The sequence below is a fragment of the Haemaphysalis longicornis genome, unplaced genomic scaffold (assembly GCF_048455015.1).
Source record: "Haemaphysalis longicornis isolate Haplotype H1 unplaced genomic scaffold, Haemaphysalis longicornis Haplotype H1 scaffold_9, whole genome shotgun sequence".
Taxonomy (NCBI): Eukaryota; Metazoa; Arthropoda; class Arachnida; order Ixodida; family Ixodidae; genus Haemaphysalis; species Haemaphysalis longicornis.
In genome coordinates, this window is record NW_027526460.1 from 13038630 (window position 1) to 13057451 (window position 18822).

At 48.2% G+C, this 18822-nt stretch overlaps 1 protein-coding gene across 1 annotated transcript in view; it reads left to right on the top strand.

Moving 5' to 3' along the window:
• Nucleotides 1–18822, top strand: part of LOC144152014 (sodium-coupled monocarboxylate transporter 1-like) — a 37543-nt gene that overhangs the window by 15347 nt on the left and 3374 nt on the right. The window contains exons 6-14 of the mRNA XM_077683199.1: nt 1473–1553; nt 2961–3034; nt 6490–6630; nt 10504–10633; nt 11064–11152; nt 12348–12457; nt 13870–13937; nt 15399–15485; nt 18499–18665. Coding sequence (XP_077539325.1) covers nt 1473–1553; nt 2961–3034; nt 6490–6630; nt 10504–10633; nt 11064–11152; nt 12348–12457; nt 13870–13937; nt 15399–15485; nt 18499–18665 — 947 coding nt within the window. The remainder of the gene's footprint in view (nt 1–1472; nt 1554–2960; nt 3035–6489; nt 6631–10503; nt 10634–11063; nt 11153–12347; nt 12458–13869; nt 13938–15398; nt 15486–18498; nt 18666–18822) is intronic.

Genomic DNA, 18822 nt, shown 5'->3' on the forward strand with positions numbered 1-18822 from the left:
TTCATGCAAACAAAAATGTAGCGAAATGTTTTCCAGGTGCCTTCTAAGGCAGGTACGATCTAGTCGTGTACTGACAGGATTCCGAACGCAGACAGAAAATTGAAAGTTTAATTGCGAACTTCTGCTTCCTTTATTTTTAATACGCGGGCAATCAAAATTATGCTGCATCCCAAAGGTGTTTCTTGTGGATTTCTTTTATTATTATTATTCATCTGTAAAAAATTTTGAGGTAAAAGGTATAAGTGGGATTTCAGCCGGCCAAACATTTGTTTCATGTATCACAAAGTTTGGTTTAAAGAATCAGCGAGAGGCGTATACGCTGTTCAGCCGCATATGAGTAACTCAAGAGTGAGCCTCAAGCTTCAACCACATGCCCGAATAAGTTCGCTGGAATTGCGTACCGAAAGTGGCGTGGTGCGAATTCAACAATAAGAATATTGCCGCGAATCATGCATTGGGTTGTTTATATTTTGTTTTTGGTGACCGGCTGCGCCGGGCTGTGTTCTCTGTGTTATACAAGGGCCAAGGGAAGCGGGTGTTCCATTCTTTATTTTTTATGCCGCACGTGTTATCTGCATTGATAGGGAGGGTGTTTCAAACTAACGTCGCCAGCCTAGAATAGTCTTCCTTGATCTACAGTGTTCTGGATGTAATTCGACGGTTCTAGAAACACTCGCGCCAAGGGATAAATGCCCGCAGAGCAGACGCCGAGGTACTCGATTCGCCGACACACGCCTGCGCACGTCACTTTGTTGACTGCTGCTTCACCGCGTCTGTATTCTTTGAGTTGTTAAGGGAGCACAAGTTCGCTCCAATAAACTTGTTTTTCCTTCAAGAAAACTGCGTCATATTTGGCTTTGTAACAATATGCTCTAGCTCATAACAAATAAGTCATTCGCAGTATATCGCAGTGGACTAATACAGCGCTAACCCGCCATCTAAAAAACACGAACGGTCATTTTATGGCATGCTCAAGCACCCGAACAACCGCACTAGCGCGATCAAACATACGAAGGGTCACTTGCTGGGATGGCCTGGCTTTTGAAAATAAAATGACTAGTTGAAATCATGGTATTTTACGTAACAAAACAAAGCCTCTTTAAACAAGTATACATTTAAATAATATATTAACTGTACAAGTAATTGTACATGAATTCGCACAATTGCACAAGCACAATAAATAATTGTGTTATACGCAATGACCTTTTAACCAAACTAGTCTCTTTTAGAACTGAACAGACGGTTCCTTTAATGAAGAAAAATAAATTAATTGAGCAGACAAATAAAAGGTAACTATTGGTTGTTCATGAAGTTGACTTCGCTAGTTTCCATTTATCGATCTGCCCAGAAGAGGGTCGTTCTGCTGCCTTTCCATCCGAGCTATTACAGTAATAAATGGCAGATAACGACCAAATATTTGATTTAATGTTAGAATGATATATCAAGCCTATATTGCATCTGCTTTCTACCAGGGTGGTTTAAAGGCGGTTGTGTGGACAGATGCCGTCCAGATGATCCTGATCTACGCAAGCTATTTGCTGGTGATTACTGCGGTGAGTGTGTTTTCCCTACCTCCAGTTACTGCAGCGATAGCTGTACATGGCGAGTATCTCCTAGTATGGCGACAAGCGAAATAGTTCTTAAACTTTGTTTAGCAGCAGCGACTGAGGAGAAAAGAAAGGTAGAGTCGGGAAATTAAACCTGGGAGAGTTATAACGATTTGGCAACAAACTTTTTTCAGCTGTCCCTCAGGGGCTCGCAGCTATTCTAGAACGACGGCTTCTAGAGGCTGCGGCGGGAGCTATTCACATGTAGCGCATGCGCAGTGCTAACATATGCCACGGGCGTGGAACCAGCACACATACTGTTAGGCGGCGAGATAAAAGGCGGGAAAGCAAGAAGAGTTCCGATTAGCACCTCCTTCCAGTTGTGGCCAGGGGTCAGTAATGTTCTAAGCAGGACGACAGCATCTAATGCTTCACTTGATTGACAAGAGCAAGGATCGACAAACTCCGCATGGTTGTAGTTTGGTCTCGTTTCACTTTTCCCAATGCGCAACAAGAGCAATTGGCGGGGATTATTTTTACAGCGAAGCTGTTAGCCTTTCGTTGGCCGGAAAATTTCGTGTCGTAAACAAAAAACCCTGGCAGGACCCAGCAGTTATCGGCCAAGACGACGAGTGCATGCGTCAGGCTAATCAGGCTTGCAGAATAAAGCTTAGTATTCGCGTAAATAAAAAAAAACACAAAACAAACATCGAACCGTCGGTGAACTATGAGACCCCCCCTCCACCCCCCATGTGTTCTGGCAAAGATTAGGTTTGCATCTGCTCTATAAAGTAGAGGGGATTGACGTCATTCGAGGGATACCGCGTGCGTCAGGCTAGGCAGGACCCAGCAGTTCCCGCCCAAGACGCTGAGCGCATATGCGTCGGGACCCGGCATTTGCCGCCAGAGAAGCCGAGTGCAAGCGACAAGCCCGCGAAGACAATGAGGAACATTCATACCCTCCCCCATCAGCTTGTGTAGTGGTTTAAAACAGCTGCGCTGGACATCCACTTCCACCGGGCGGGATGGCGTCCATTTTTTTTTTTATGGATCCATAATTGATTTCACTAAATGGTCCCCCAAAGTGGTCCACGGAGCAGAAAACCAATCCCCTCCCGCACCGTGCAGCGTAGCACGTGACTGCCCGTTACAACTACGTGCGTGTATTACCGGGGCAGGCGGGGACGGCGACGTCGTGGAAACAATGGATGGTTTGTACAAGTGCACAAACGATTCCGGCATCCGCATGGGTTCACAGCAGCATAGAAAGAACACACATCCTCTCTCTCCCGGCCTGTGACGTTGCGAACATCCTTATTCGTCGGCGTCCCCGTGTGTCTAACACTTCACACCGTAGAAAATAACGTTTTTCGAGTCCCAACTAAGCATTTTGTTTTGCTGCTTTGTACGCAGGGGGCTCTCCACGTTGGGGGCTTGAAGAACATGATCAGTCTAGCGGATGAAGCGGGAAGGATCACAATCTTCAAGTGAGCGCCGAAAAGGCCACCTCCTATTTCATAAATTGTGTTGTTACGTGCCAAAGGCGCGCCTAGACTGTAAGTTGCTACGTAGACAGTGTATAAATTAGAGTAGTCTCCCCAGAGATTGACGAAGAGCATAAGCATTACAGAGCAATCAGTATGCTTTCTGTTGTATACGTTATTCACTAAGGTAATAGTTAACTGCATTAGCGACACCCCACATCTCCAATAGACGGCATTCACTGAAAAGTTTAGCTGTCAATTTCTCCGCTTGGCCACAGAAACGGCCACGGACATGGCCGAAGCGCCACGGACATGGCGCGGCTTTTGACATGCGCCCGCACGCCGAAGAAAAAAAAAAGCACCGGCGTGCGTCATCTGCTGCGTTTCAACCCGATTCTCAACGGTGGTGTCAACAGAGATGTTACTAATCGCACTCACACTGAAGTCGAGGCATTACTTTGCGTTCGGTGGAGTAGAGTTTGTTAACGTGCAACACACATCAGCTTGGCACGGACAAGTACCGCCATCCCACGGAGCCCGACGAACCAGTGACTGCGCACTCACATGGTTGCCTCCATGCGTGCCTCGCCAGTGAATACAACCTATAAAGAGATTGCGTCCATCAGTTTATTGAGGAAACCCGTGAAGTACAACAAACCCGTTCACAGTGTTTTTATAGATTATGAAAAAAACTGATTCAGTCAACAGTGCTGCAGTAATGGAAGCAAACAGTAGAAGAGTCTTCTGTAGCTCTTGAAAGACACATGTAACAAATGCGCAGTCACTGCAATCCCCCATAAGAAGACTAAAAAAGTCTCAGGAAGAGCCGTACAAGCAGAGACCATCCCTCCGAAGTTATTAACGCGTAAGCATTCTAGACGACTTCCTTGAGAAACTTGTTCGTCCTGCAAGACACGATGCACTCCCTCCATACGCTCCATATGCGTACACGGGCTATTTGGGGTATTTAATAAAACAATATTTCATTTATTAAAAATTTGCTTTAATAAAAGGCCCTAGGAACCAGGGCTTCCACAGCAGATACCTATGTGTAAAGGTTCATGCGCCGAGATGACCGGATGGAAATAATGCTAACGTTCTATTTGACTATTCCAACTCAGGGGTTTCTACCGAGTTTTTTATTCAGGAAACTTGATTGTAAGGGGTCAGCCTGACTGCCCAATAATGTTTCTCAAATATGAGTAAGTTGAGAATTTTTGAGCCCCTTGAGGTCTGCGGATGACATTGCGTTGTTCGTGAATCAGGTGCCTCACCTGCAGAAGATGCTTCAGGAAGTGCACTCGGAAAGTTTGGTCGTAGGGTTGAAGATAAACATGAATAAGTCGAAAGTAATGCTAAATAGGCACACAGAAAGCGATTCCGTCAATGAAATAGTTGACGCTGCCAATAAGGCTATAGCCGGTTATTGCAGCCCTTGAGATTTCCCCTTACTAGCGTGTTGAATGGCATAATTAATGGGGTCGCGATAAAGCGTTCCCAATGCGGTTCATTTGCCTGTCGTTCACCTCCTCACTATACCTCACGGGGACAGCTTTTTTGATCACGTTCCACACTATAGCGTCAGAATGGGAAGCGGGCCGATGTATGTCTTCTCGGGAGAGACCGTCTGTAGCGAAACGGTTGCGCGGAGCGTCGGGGCTTCCCAATAGGAGCGGCGGAGTAGACAATAGAGAGTTTTAGCACTCCGTCTGTTCCATCGTGTACGTAGTTACCGTGATTTCCGGGACCCGACTACGCATGCACGCGCGGAAGGGCGAGGAGGCACACTCCACCATGGTGAATGCACGGGCATGGCGAGGGCCGGCCCGCGGAACTAATCCCCCTACCGCGACGAATGCACAAGTGCCCAGACGAGTCCCGGTCAACACGGCAACTACGTGCACGACGGAACAGACGGGCTGCTAAAACTCTCTAATATAGAGTTTTGCACTCCGAATGCTCCGTGTTGTGGGTGCGTATCGTGTTGACAGGGACCCGTCTGGACACTTGCGCATTCGTTCCAGTAGGGTGGATTAGTTCCGCGGGCCGGCCCTCGCCCTGCCCACGCATTCATTACGGTGGGTCGTGTCCTCCTCGCCCTTCCCGCGCGCGCAGGCGCAGTCGGGTCCCAGTCAGCACGGTACGAACGTAAGACACGGTGCATACGGGGTGCTAAAACTTTCTAATAAATAGTACAGAGTTTTAGCAGTCCGTCCGTTCCGCGCGCGCAGGCGCAGAGGGTCCCGGTCAACCCGGTAACAACGTACACGACGGAACGGACGGACTGCTAAAACTCTCTAGTTTTAGCACACCGTATGTTCCGTATGCTCCGTGTGTTCCGTTTGTACCGGGACCCGTCTGGGAATGTGCGCATTCGTAAGGTAGCTTAGCTCCGCTGACGGGCGTCCGACCCTCGCCGTGCCCGCGCATTCGTTCCGCTGAGGCGTGGCACGCCCCGTCGTACCCGAGGGCGCATGCGCATTTGGGTCCAGGTACAAACGAAACACATGGAACGTACGGTACATATGGTATGCTAAACTCTCAAACACAATACAGACGCCGACCCCGATACCGAGCGGTGGCACGTGAGAAGGTGACCTTGAGCGCATGCTGGTGCGCTAAGCAGGCATCCACTACAATAACACCCGTGTGCTTACCCTTAGAGGGAGGGACTGTGTTGCTGTAATGTGTTTCGACTGGAAGCATTAAAGCCATGCTTTCCCGCACGTCCATCTCGCTTCTCACTCGTGCCCTCTCAGTGCTGTCGTGTGAAGCGGGGCGTAGAGCTAGCCCTTGGCCCTGCTGCTCACCTGGGATGGAGATGCATACTGAAGAAAATTAGAAATGCCCCCGCCGTTTAAAACGGCATAGCCTTTCAGGATGCGAACTTGTACCCGGCTGCTAAAGGGGACATGAAGACGAAATACGCCTTTGTCCAGTTTGAAAGAACTAGCCGATTGGGTAGCTTTCTCAGCTTCATTCGATCCCCAGAAAACGGTTTCTTACCCCCCCCCCCCCCCCCCAAAAAAAAAAAAGTAACAGATACAGAAAACTTCCAAATTTTGACCTACGGTGACGTAACATGGGCCAGCACTAAACATAGTTATATAGTGTGTTAATTAACTACTGTTCGTTAGCATTCAAGGGGTACGATCAGACGGAACTAGTAGAGGCCCCACTACAATCGCCCACTCTTGTTTTTGCATGGCGGTGGCTTTGGTTGCTGGTGGCCGCCAATCACAGAACCGAAAACGGCGTCATAGAGACATCGCTGGAAAATTGCTGGGGAGTCGCCACTGCTCTACCTGTTTTCCTTACTGCCACGATTAACTGTTTGAAGTTTGCGATAGAATTGGTACCATTCTTAGTGGAACAAAGCATGTCTTTTTGATGAACTAAACTTTTATTTTGTCTTCGTGCTAAGGGAAGTGTGAAAAGCGGAGATGGGCGCGTTTCAGCTGGAGCCCGAGTCCGTATGAGACCTTCACATCCTGGAGCCTGCTTCTATCGTGGACGGTTCGCTGGTGCTCGGTGTACTGCGCCAGCCAGACTCAGATGCAGCGCTTCGTAAGCCTCGAGTCGCCAGCACAGGCACGCCGGTAAGCCACAAAGGGGGAAATAAATTCAGAGAGGCTCCTGGCGTAGGTTATAAGGCGATAGCTGATATCTGAGCATTGTGGGTGCGTACGCTGACGCTGACATTAACGGGATTGCCATGCGTTTCTGACGACAGCTTTTTCATCAGTCAATCCCCATTTAATGGGCATGTCTTTAGGCGTTTCCGTATTTGTGGGAGATAACACAATATAATAGAGGCAAACAAACAAAAAAAAACACGCAAATAATATTTTTTCACATTCAAAAGTATCTGTGTATATATGCCAGCGTGAAGTGTAATAAACTGGTACAGTCAAAACTCGGTCTAACGAAACCCGATTTTACGCATTTCCCGATACAACGAACACATTCGCATTACCCGAACTAACTCGAACTAACGAAGTAGAGTCAGCGCTATTCTCGATTTAACGCAGTATTTGGAGTTCCGCAAGCCTTCAACATGAGTAAAACAAGAAATCCCGACAACCTCTTGGGAATAGCTTCGTCGGCATAAAGCCCGCCGCGGTGGCTCAGTGGCTAAGGCGTTGTGCTGCTGAACACGAGGCCGTGGGTTCGATTCCCGGCCACGGCGGCCGCTTTTCTGATGGAGGCGAAAAGCAAAAACGCCCGTGTGTACGAGACTTCGGCGCACGTTAAAGATCCCCAGGTGGTCGAAATTAATCTGGAGCCCTCCACTACGGCGAGCCTCATCTCCTGAGTTGCGTCGGCGCGTTAAACCCCCACAATCAATCAATCGTCGGCTTAACGAGGTGGCAGCAGATCTTAGCTTCCGTGACTATCTGAGCCCGGACGCAGACGCCGACACTACGGAGGCTTTCAATGATGAAGAACCCTTAGTTCCCGGCACACAAGATGTGTCAGAGTATGTTGACGACCCAGAAACTGCTGAAGCTCCTGTGCCCGCTCCAGGTCAGGTGACGGACGATATTGACTTGCTCTGGAGGCTGGAGCTTTAGTGGGGCTCATGTAGGAAACGCGGACGCGTTGATCAAGCTTGCGTGATATGAAAGGTGTCCGCTCGATGCTAACGAAACGCACGAGAAAACCACGGGCTTTTTTTGCCAGGTAATAAATTCGTTTCATCCAGAAACCCAATTTGATTGTAAATATTATGTAATTAAAGCACCGTGGCCGCCACAATTACGATGTCATGGTAGCTGCTGGAATTCGCCCCCTCTTAAGGCCCGTCCACACTAGCGACGAAAGCGAGCGAAAGCGACGGGAATTCCGTCGCTTTGTCTCGCGACGATCGTTTTTGGCGAATGGTCGGGACCAATTTTAGTAGCCGCGCGACAAAGCGACAGGCTTCCCGTAGCTTTCGTCCCAGTGGGAACGGTCCTTTAGACATCGACTTTATGGAATGAACTGCTAGTAAATAGACATTCCCGATTCTACGAAGTCGCCGATTTAACGAAATAATTTGAAGTTCCCGATGACTTCGTTAGATGGAGATTTAACTGCAGTAATTCCACTGCATAGTAGCATGCCAGTAAGTGCTGGCGTTGTCTCCACATTTCTAGACGCTGTTTTTGAGACGAAAGACCTTGGAGTAGGTAGACGCGCGAATTTTTGTCGGTTATGTCCGTTTATCCACTTGTCCGGCGTTCGCCCACATGTCTGTCCCCGGATCAGATTGATTGATTGTGGGGTTTAACGCGCCGACGCAACGCAGGCGATGAGGCACGCCGTAGTGAAGGGCTCCGGATTAATTTTGACCACCTGGCGATCTTTAACGTGCGCCGAAATCTCGTACACACGGGCGTTTTTGCCTTTCGCCTCCATCAGAAAAGCGGCCGCCGCGGCCGGGGACTCCGGATCAGCCAGAACCGACAGACCCTCGTGGATCTGCTGCTGTTTTCTCACTGGCGGCTCACTGACTCACTGTTCGGTCAGCAGAACCACCTTAATAGACGTGTTATGGAATTAAACCCGTCGTACAACATAAATGAATTCTTTGGCAAGATGACACACATTATAACACCGCTACAAGAAAATCAGAATGAATAAATAAATAAATAAATAAATAAATAAATAAATAAATAAATAAATAAATAAATAAATAAATAAATAAATAAATCTGTCGATGGTCCCACAAACGAGCCACCGGCAATTGACTGGGTGAGTAATTGCTGGGTTATCACTGGAGCCCAAAAACTGATAACCAACGGGTAGATGGGTCGTTAGTGGTCCACGATCAGAGCCACCGGGAAGCACCGCACAAGAAGTACGAGCATAGGTTACCTAGTCTGCGAGTCTGCGTCCCCTATACCTTGCCGAGTTCATCGGGGGCATTGCACTGATGTCGCACTGGGGTCCACTGCAGTAACTAGTAAAACTAAATCAGAATCAATTCTATTGCATCACAACTATTCTTTTTTACAGTAGTGTGTTAGGCAGAAAAGGGTATCATAGTTTGTGACTAGCCTGCGAAATACATAACCGACAACAAAAACTGAGGAACAGGAGCGTTGTGCTATCGTCACTGCAACCAAGCAAGCATACGCGCGGCCATTTTTTTTTACAGCGAAGCTGTTAGCCTCTCGTTGGCCAGAATATTTTGTGTCGTAAACAAAAATCCCAGGCCGGACTCAGCAGTTCTCGCCGAAGACGGCCAGCGCATGCGTCAGGCTAGTCAGGCATACAGCATAACGCTCAGTATTCGTGTAAAGAAATCACAAAAGAATCACGGGAACCATTGGTGAGCAATGGGACCCACCCACTCCCATGTGTTCTGGTTAAGATTAGGTTTGCAGCTGCTCTAGAAAGGGGAAAGGGGTTGACGTCATGCGAGGGATAGCGTATGCGTCAGGCTAGGCACGACCCAGCAGTTCTCGCCGAAGAAGCCGAGCGTATGTGTCAGGCTAGGCAGGATCCAACATTTCCCGCCGAAGAAGCCGAGCGCAAGCTACAAGCACAACGAAACTACGAGGAACATTTCCTACCCTCCCCGTCAGCATGTGTAGGGGTTTACAACAGCTTCGCTGGACATGCACTTTCGCAGGGAGGGATGGCGGCCATTTTTAACGCGAAAGCCTTATTAGGGTCGTTTTTTTTTTATTATTTTCCGTGGATACTGGCCCTCCTCTATCAGCTGTGCTCATCAAGCCTGTGCGGAAATATGCCATCGCTGCCACTCGGAAGTCATAGGAATGAGGCAGCCAGATTCGAGGGCTCCCCTTAGTATAGAATATGGCGCAGGGCAACTGAAGTGTGGAAAGGAGAATAATGATACTACGACGGAGACGGAAGAAAGGGTGCACAAGGGTACGCGAGCTGACTGAGAGGGCAAGGGAAGGGGCGGTTGCATCTGGGGCTCTAGGCTTCAGGTTCCACCACTGAGCTCCCTACTATCTGTTTTCCCCCTTTTCTTGAACCGAAACTGTTTCTTCCTCAAAAAAGGTCTTAATTCTCTGTATCTCAGCAAAAAGGCAAAAAACGTTCAGTCCAGTCAAGACATTAGCGAATAAACACTGACACTGTCGCCTCCTCGCTCAAACTTGCCAACACCCAACAGCCGCAACCTTTCACGCTGGCATCTTACGCCACCGAAGCGCACAGGGCCTCTGCCTCTTTGGGCCACGGCGATTAAAAACCCTTGCTGCTAGTCTTTCTCTCTTCGCTGACCTTCAGTGCTCATGAAGCACATATCTTAAATGCAGAAACTCCGTTCCAACGCGCTCACTGGGTGTCGAATTAACGCTATCGCATAATACGTCTTAAGACCCAAACGTCGATGTCATCTGCAACTTTTTTGCCCCTATGGCCTTGTGACAAAAACTATGTTGCAGGCTATAGACGTTCTAATATCGGCTGCATGTTTGTGCGTGTGTGTGTGTGCCCTCTGGCAAGAATAGCGCCGTGCTGTTCAACCTTCCGGCCGCTGCCGTCACAATGCTGCTGCCCGTCCTGTCTGGCATCGCCTTGGTTGCCGTGTACAAGGACTGCGACCCGAGGCTCACGGGGAGCATCAAGAAGCCAGACGAGGTACAGCATGTGCGCCATATGCAAGGTGTCCAACAGTGCTGCTCGCTCACTGTCGAACTATCACAGCCACCCTGGTTAATCAAACAGACAGCTTGGAAAATCCCCGAGTGCGGCCGTTAGGTGCTAAATGCCATATATGTGTGCTAAATTTCGATAACTTACTGAGCACAGCGGCTTATGGAGATCCCCAATTATTGTATAATCGAATCACACGTAATCGTTTCTTGTGCCATATAAGGCATGCTGTCTTCCCAACGGCGAGCCATCAAGGTCTAAGAAAAGAATGCGCTGACCACCATTGACAGAGTTTATCTTGTTCGGCCAGCATTATTACCCGGCGAACCTCCAGTGACATTTAGGCATGTGACGGTTGTATCGGTAGCGTTTGCTTTAGTTAATCGACTGCTATCGATCTGAATTGTTCTTGCAGCTGATGCCGTACATTGTTCAAGACCTGTTGGGACGCTACCCGGGGCTGAGTGGACTTCTCGTGGCGTCCGTATTCAGCGGTTCTTTGAGGTAAATGCGAGGCTCGAGGATTATAAATACGTGTGGCTATATATTAAAGAAACAGCGGGACAGCTCAGGAAAGCGCCTTGCTTATATTTATTTGAATCGAATTGAGAATGTCATGCTAAAGGGGCCATGGAGAAAAAAATGGTTCAATTTCAAAGAACTAGCCTTTGGTAACTCCCTCCCTCTTTTCCAGCCACGAAAGAGGTTTTAACTAAAAAAAAAAAAACTCAAGGAATACTGAAAAACATCCAGACTTCGCGCCAGCACTAAACATGAAGGAAGCTCGCACAAACGCTAAGACTTGAAGGCAGCGAAGCTGTACGCAACCTTCACGACCATCACGATGGTTAGGTCCCCGATTGTAGCCGATTTACCGCTTCTTCGCTGAAGCAACGGCCTTTACCCCATCACTGTTGCTAAGTGAGCTTCTTTCTTTTTTTTTTTTTTTATTTTAAGTGATAATCATCGGGCATCACCTTGGAGGGGCGTACGCTACGACGTGTCTTTCTCCTTCCGAGCAAGCGTTGACACGGTTACGGCAAACGCTGGAGTTTTTTTTTTTTTTTTTTTGTCAATCTCGGCCAATCTCTTGAAGTGGGTATGCTTGGCTTAACAAATCTGCGCCGGGGGCGCTGGGCGGTCGTCGTGAGGCACGCACACACGAGCGCTCGACTATTTCTTGGTTTTTTAACTACCAGGCGGTCATCCCCAGGCCCGCGCTCACGAGCGCGCGCTCGGCAATTTCTCGGTATTTTTAACTGCGGACTCGGAAAATTACTATTTGCTGAACAGCTTCGGTGTTAAGACATAGTTATCGTGGCGTTATTTGCCCGTTGGCATTCAAGCGATAGCGATACGATCAATCCGAAATAGAGGCCCTACTACAACCGCCCGCTCATGTTTCTTGACGCGGTGGTTTTTGGTCGGCGTCCGCCGATCGCGCAAAAAAAAGTTCTGTTATGTCATAGGGACTTCACCAGAAAGTCGCCGGGGGTTCCCCACTGCTTCGTCTGTTTTCTTTAATACCTCTATTATTTGTATGAAGTTCGCGATAAAATTGGTGGTATTGGTATCGAGACAATGCAGTATTCTTAATGAACCAAGACTTTATTTTGTCTTCATTGCCATTTTTTTAACATTTGTGACGCGGCGTTTTTTTTTTCTTTTTAATCCTTTGGCTTGGTTTCACTTCCTGCAGCACCTTGTCGTCGGGCTTCAATTCACTGGCCGCGGTCACGTGGGACGACCTGATCCGGCCGCGGGTGAAGCTGACTGAAGCGCAGTCCATCGTGCTGCTCAAGTGCATTGGTGCGTTGTGCACAGCTCTCCTCTGTAGAACTGCGTATAGCTGCGCTGGGATGGGCGATAATACTTCGCGAGTACAGTAAATCCTCGTTGGAACTAATTTCTGGGGACAAGTAACTGATTTCACTATAAGCGGTATTTCATTAAAAGAGGTATGGTCGGTTTGCCGTTCATGCGCTGGAGCGGCGGCCATCATAGGCTTCGAATAAAGCGATTTCGTCATACTGAGGATTCACTGTATATCATAAGCATATCGACGAAAAAGGACGTTGTTGCAGATATAATTACGTTGTGCTGCGGGGCACAAGGACGCGGGTTCGATTCCTGGCCACGGTGGCCGCTTGGCTGGTGGAGGCGTAAAGAAAAAACGCCCGTGTGTACGAGATTTCGGCGCAGGTTAAAGACCCCCAGGTGGTCGAATTTAATCCGGAGCCCTCCACTACGGCGCGCCTCATCGCCTGCGTTGCGTCGGCGCGTTAAAACCCCACAGTCAATCAAATCAGTTGTAATTACGGGAAAAAAAAAAAAGGAGCTTGAAGCAGAAAATGATTTTTCGAACCTCCTATTTAGGCCCCGTAAATGTTTAGAAAATACAGTAGTGATATCCCCTTCATATATTCCTCCAGCGGCTTGGAGATTAAAAATGCTGGTGGATCAAAAACACATAGGCGGATCCGTGACAGCTACCGCTTGATATAGAAAATTTCATTTATTTAAGCTCATTTATTTACTGATTGATTGATTTAGTCGCCTATTTATTTATGTAAGGGTTAGCGCTAGACGAAAAAACTTTATTGCGCCCAAACCCGGGGACGGTTAGTACTTAATGTAGATGAATTGAAGCCTATTGATGTGCTGAGGGTATGTCGATAAAAATCCACCAATAATCAATAGACCAGACATCACCAGGAGACATTAAATATAAGTTAACATGATATACTGTGCAGTGTCGATTTGTACATGATACCAGAGTCCTTCAATGCCTTTCTGGTCATGAAACTTCGCCGTCATGCTATGGAAGAGCTTCGTTCGCTGCCGCGCCGCGGCGCTGGTGTCGATCGGGGGCAGCCGGGGGCGTGGTCAGAGCACTTTTGGCAGGGAACTGACCACGGAGTAAGATAAAACAGACGCTCGCCGCCTTATCAGCAGTGCGCTTTCGCTTTACGTGTCGTGGGCCGCCCAAATGGAGTTATCATTTTGTGAGTGGCGAAAACATTTGGTGCGAACGGGCATGCTGCTACTGCGTTCCTGCCTGCCGGTCTGGCTACAGAGCAGCGGCGGCCGCCCGATGCCCTCCGATCTGCGGTGGCGCCACTCGCGGTAGCCTTCATCCCCGAACGAAACTTGGCCGGGAGTTTCATGACCAGAGAAGCATTGAAGGACTCTGATGATACCATGCATACTCTTTACTGCAGGCTGCGTCTTCGGTCTCCTGTCCATTGCGGTTGCGTTTCTGGTTGGCTCGCTCAGGTCTATCATGCAGGTACGGTGCCGCGCTGATGCATGCATTCTTAAATCATGCGCAGCGGTAAAAAGCCTCATACTTTCACTACTTTCTTTCTACAAGACCGTTTATTCCCAGCTCCTTATGAGTCTCCTGCACGCGCCCCGGTGTGCGCGTGTGCGTGCGGCGTGCGTGCGTGTGTGTGTTACCCGGGTCAGGAAATGTCGGTGTAGGTGTAGAAAAACGGGGTAGGACGTTATGACGTCAGCGCTTTGCACTGCATTAAAGAAGGGGAGAGGGCGCGGCGCAGCAGCAGCGGACACGTGGAGGTAGGGCGAGAGAGAGTGTGGCATCGACAGCGACACAGCCGCTCTCGCCGCCAACCACGCGGGCACCGGTGTTGGCACCGCCTGCCAGCAAGCCGCAGCAGTTTCACGCACTCCTTTTGGCCGCACCCCGGCCAGTCGTGTTTTGTTTCGTGAATGTGTGCAACCCGGTAAAACTGAGACAGCTTCACTGGACAACCCGCCACATTATGAATGGTTCGGCCCACCTAATTTTCTCATGCTAGCATGTTTTTTCTTTCAGTTTTGTCTTCATGATTCCCGCCAGGTTTCCTGCAAAGCTTATGCCTCAAATGTTAGGGAAGGAGAGTTGTTACAGGCCCTCTTTATCGCTTATCGTTGACATACGACATGCCAGTTCTGGTGGGAGATTTCAACGTGGACGTCTCACGGCCCGCTGTGACTTGACTGCTGACCTCCGTGGTCGAGCGGTCTGGGTTGGTGTGTATACACAGACAATAAAAAGACTACTACACGGGAGGGAAACGGACAACCCCATGTCTGTCCCTATCAAACTGCAGTCCTTTCAAGTTCTATTCAGCTACTTAGCTAGGAAGTGTGCTCAAACGCAAATTACAAGCAAACGTGTTTTTGTTTAGTGCGCTCATTGCACTGCGCCCAGCTTCAATCATCATCCTTCTTCACATAGTGGAAGGGCACGGATTTCATACATACGCGTGGCTTGATGGGTGACAAGTCAGCAAGCAAACCTATGCCTTTCGTGACCAAAATGCGTTTATCGAAAATTTCGCTTTTCTGGTATATTAAATCATGCTGAGCCATTGTACATTTCTGTTCATATAGTAAGGTGTTGCATCAGGAATCCCAGCAAACATGATCGCGCTTTTTTTACCCCTAAACATATTATGTGCCATCCGCCACAGTAGACTTTATTTCGTCATCATTATGCCCACAGAAGGAATAAATATTTCATTTTAATATCGCACGGTAAGGAGCAGAGGTTCAGAAGCAGTGATAGGTTGAACTTAAGCCATAATTAAGGACAGCTGTTCTTGTGTAAGCAAATAAGCACAGATGGCCCTTGAGTATAGCTAGCTTCGCAGGCACACTAGATTTCTGAGCACACTTTCGTGCCAACTACGAGCAAAACAGCTGCTTGAATCGCAGTTCATTCAATGTACCATGCGTAATGCAGGCTTCTACCAGCCTCCTGGGTGTTACCTCCGGACCGCTGCTCGCCACATTTCTTTTAGGCGTCCTGGCACCTTGCTGCAAGAAAAGGGTAAGTGTCTGTCCAAGAGTGCTCGCAAAGGGCAAACCAGACATTAGGGTAGGGCCTCGTAGCGGTCTAATCCGCATTAAGTGGGCTATGCACGAGCGCACAAGATCACTTCATACAAGACCCACTTTGAGTATCACCTGGAACACGTACTTACATCGCCGGAGTGGGTCACACTGGCAACGATATCCAGCCGTGACATATAGGGAGCCAATGTGCAGGCAAACGAGCATTCCTCATTTGCTTCATCAGGACTATCTTTCAAATTTATTTATTTGCAACAACAAATGAAAGAACATAGCCACTTGTGGTTAGCACTCTGAGAGTAGCGTGCGTTCGAGCAGCAACGGCGGGAACAGTGACGGAAATGTGAGAAACAATGGTTTGCGGCAGGAATGAATGACTAAGTTTGTGCTAGACAGGCCATGCGTATAAACGGCAGGCCAGACAGGACACGTCGCGCACCGGAAACGCAGCGAGTAGACGCAAGTACCATGCTTCCAAAGTGGAAAACTTTAAGGGGCGTTCGCCAAATTCAAGAGAGACTTGTTGGACAGAGAATTTGGATTTAGTTGTGACATGAGCGTCGGCAGGGGAGTGCAAAAGGGGCACTTGCCCCCCCCCCTCCCCCCCCCCCTTCTCCCCCCGTCCAACTTTTCCCGAGTCCCGCTGCTCCGCTTGTGCTAGCTTATTTTCCCGCTGAGATTAGTGATCAAAAGTTTTCCAAAATGGTCATTTCATTACGACCCCAATGTCAAAAAGAAAAGGGGCGGTAGGCGTTTCTGTTCGTTTTCTTCGGCAGGAAGTCAACTAGACACCATAAAAAATGACGGAAGCCAGCCACCCCTGGAAGCCTTTACGCTTCCAGGGGTCGAAGCCTCGGTAATTTTGCCCCTGGCATTTTAGGGGCGAAGCACCTTAGGGTCTCGGGCTGCCGGCGTCTCCTCTCGTCGTCGTCTCCTGTTGTCGCGATAAATGTTGTCAAACGATGGCAAAAAAACAAGTGTATAATGAATGAAACCGGTTCAAAATATACTAAAATGATCTAAACTAATTTAAAAATACAGGAATAATCAGTATTTATTTGCTTTAATAACTAAAATTGGTTAAATTGCGTCTCAAAATTGGTTTCAAACGCCAGGTTTTCTCCTGTAAAGCATACTTCTTAGCATGCTGCGGCGTGCGACACGAAGACAACTTACGGCCAGTCTCTCATTTCATTGCTTTTAAATCTGGTTCAACGCAAGAGAGGGCGCCGCCGCCTCAGCGAGCCGGCACCCAATCAGTGCACACCGTGAGTCAAGAGAGGCTTACAACCTTTGAATACACTTATGCACTGCATGCTTCGCCCCTCTCCAGGTTTCGCGTTAGTGGAGATGGACCGGGATTTTAACCATAGTTTTGCATCGAACATTTAGGTGCTCCCACATTTGGACAAAAGGCTAATCGAAGCTCATTCATTACCAATTGCTTGCTGTTTAGCTTCTTGTCGTCCTTCGAGGTGAAACTTCCTTGTTCTGTGAGGTCCCGACTTTAACATTGCCCATGAAGCTAACCTGTTAGAATGTACGTGATACACATATGCATATTGGAAAAATAATTTAGTGTTTGCTCCGACTGTATTCTTGGAGCAAAACATATTGAGGTTAGCTTCATTGAAAGGTGTCTTCTTAGTTTTAATCTTGCATAACGGATAGGTTTTTCTGGTTCCCACTGGGAAGCTAGATGTTGTAGAAGCTGCATCGGCAAAAAAACTGCAGCATGCACTATGGTTCTTGGTTTATTCTGTTATGCTCACTCCGTTAAAAGCTGACATTTTAAATGAACAGTTTAAACGTTCGCAGCACTTGCGTCTCCTGATAGAAACAAGCAGTGGGCTCAGGACAAAAGCGGAAGAAATTTTTATGGACCGATATACAGAAAATTCGGAGACAGCAGGACAACTTAGCACAGTCAGGGTCCCCCGAATCACTGCACCCCAAATGCACAGGGTAAACGCTCCCAAAACCCAGAAGAATACTCGTAGCACCTTCTTCTCGTACTCGGACTCTGTTATCAGCACGGGAAGAAAACTTAAGAGACACCCTCACATTTGCAGTAAGGTTCTCTGCCAGCATCAGTCACACTCTGCAAGAAGCCGCCATATTCTCCGCGACGACGTGTTGTCCCGATTGAGAGTTCGAAATTTGGTGCGATCGCGCGTTTGAAAATGTGGCTTCGTTTCATGATGACCAACAGCCATTTATCTGGACTCGGCATATGCTTTCGCTGTATAGGAGAGACTAATGGTGTACACAGATAACAACTCTGTAATGTGCGCATTTGTAGACGCATGGCGAATTTTCGAATAATTGAGTATAAGAAAACGGTTTTCACAAAGCTAGTAGTAATTTTTCGTAATCTAACCTGGCAACATCGTTTACTTTACATTGTTATTTGGTGAGCGCAAGAATATTGTTTCAGAGGCCTGTGCCTTCAACCGCTGTTTAAAATAATGTTTCTATTGCATTGCAGTAGTTTCTGGTTGTAGCACATGAGCGTTAATAGGCATTTTGAAACTTGCAACCCTAGAGCGCAAAAAAATAGCTTCCTCCTCCACCTGCTTAATTTACACTCTCCTTTCCTTTTTGATATGAATTGGATACTGTATAAGTTCGCTAGAATTTTACCCCCCCCCCCCCCCCCCTTGTGCAACGGGTTTGCCCTCTTCAAGACAAAATGCTGCCGACGCCCATAAGTGTATGTGTTAGTCCCGTTCGTCTTCACATGTGCATGCCCTCCTCCCACAGACAAGCCGGAATGTGCACGATTAACCGACAGATCCACTTTCAGCAGAAACCACGCACCTGCTTGCGACGACATTTACATCGTTTTCAGCAAGCATGTTAGCTTTCACTGCCTTGAAATTATTGTGCTTGACTACACTGTTACATCTTACCAGGTTTCCTCATTAAGTACTGCGCATGCGGAACAATGCGACAGACAATGCCTGCGTTGTGCACGTCCACATTTGCAGGGTGCCCTAGCAGGGATGCTGACCGGCCTGCTGTTTGCTTCGTGGGTCGTCATCGGCTCGATCGCTAGGCCGCGTCCACCACACCAGCTGCCCACGTCGACGGCGGGCTGCGCAGACTTCAACCAGACACTGACGCTGGGCTCCTTTGAGCCGCCTCCAACACCCAGGTATAGGCTTCAAGTGTTGCTTGTGTTATTAAGTCTGCAGGAAATGTGAAGCCGTACGAACCACCTCAAAGTAAACACATGTAAAAGATGACAGGCGAAATGTCAAGAAGCCATCATAACAGTTCAGATGATAACGAATGTAAGTAGGTAGCACTTA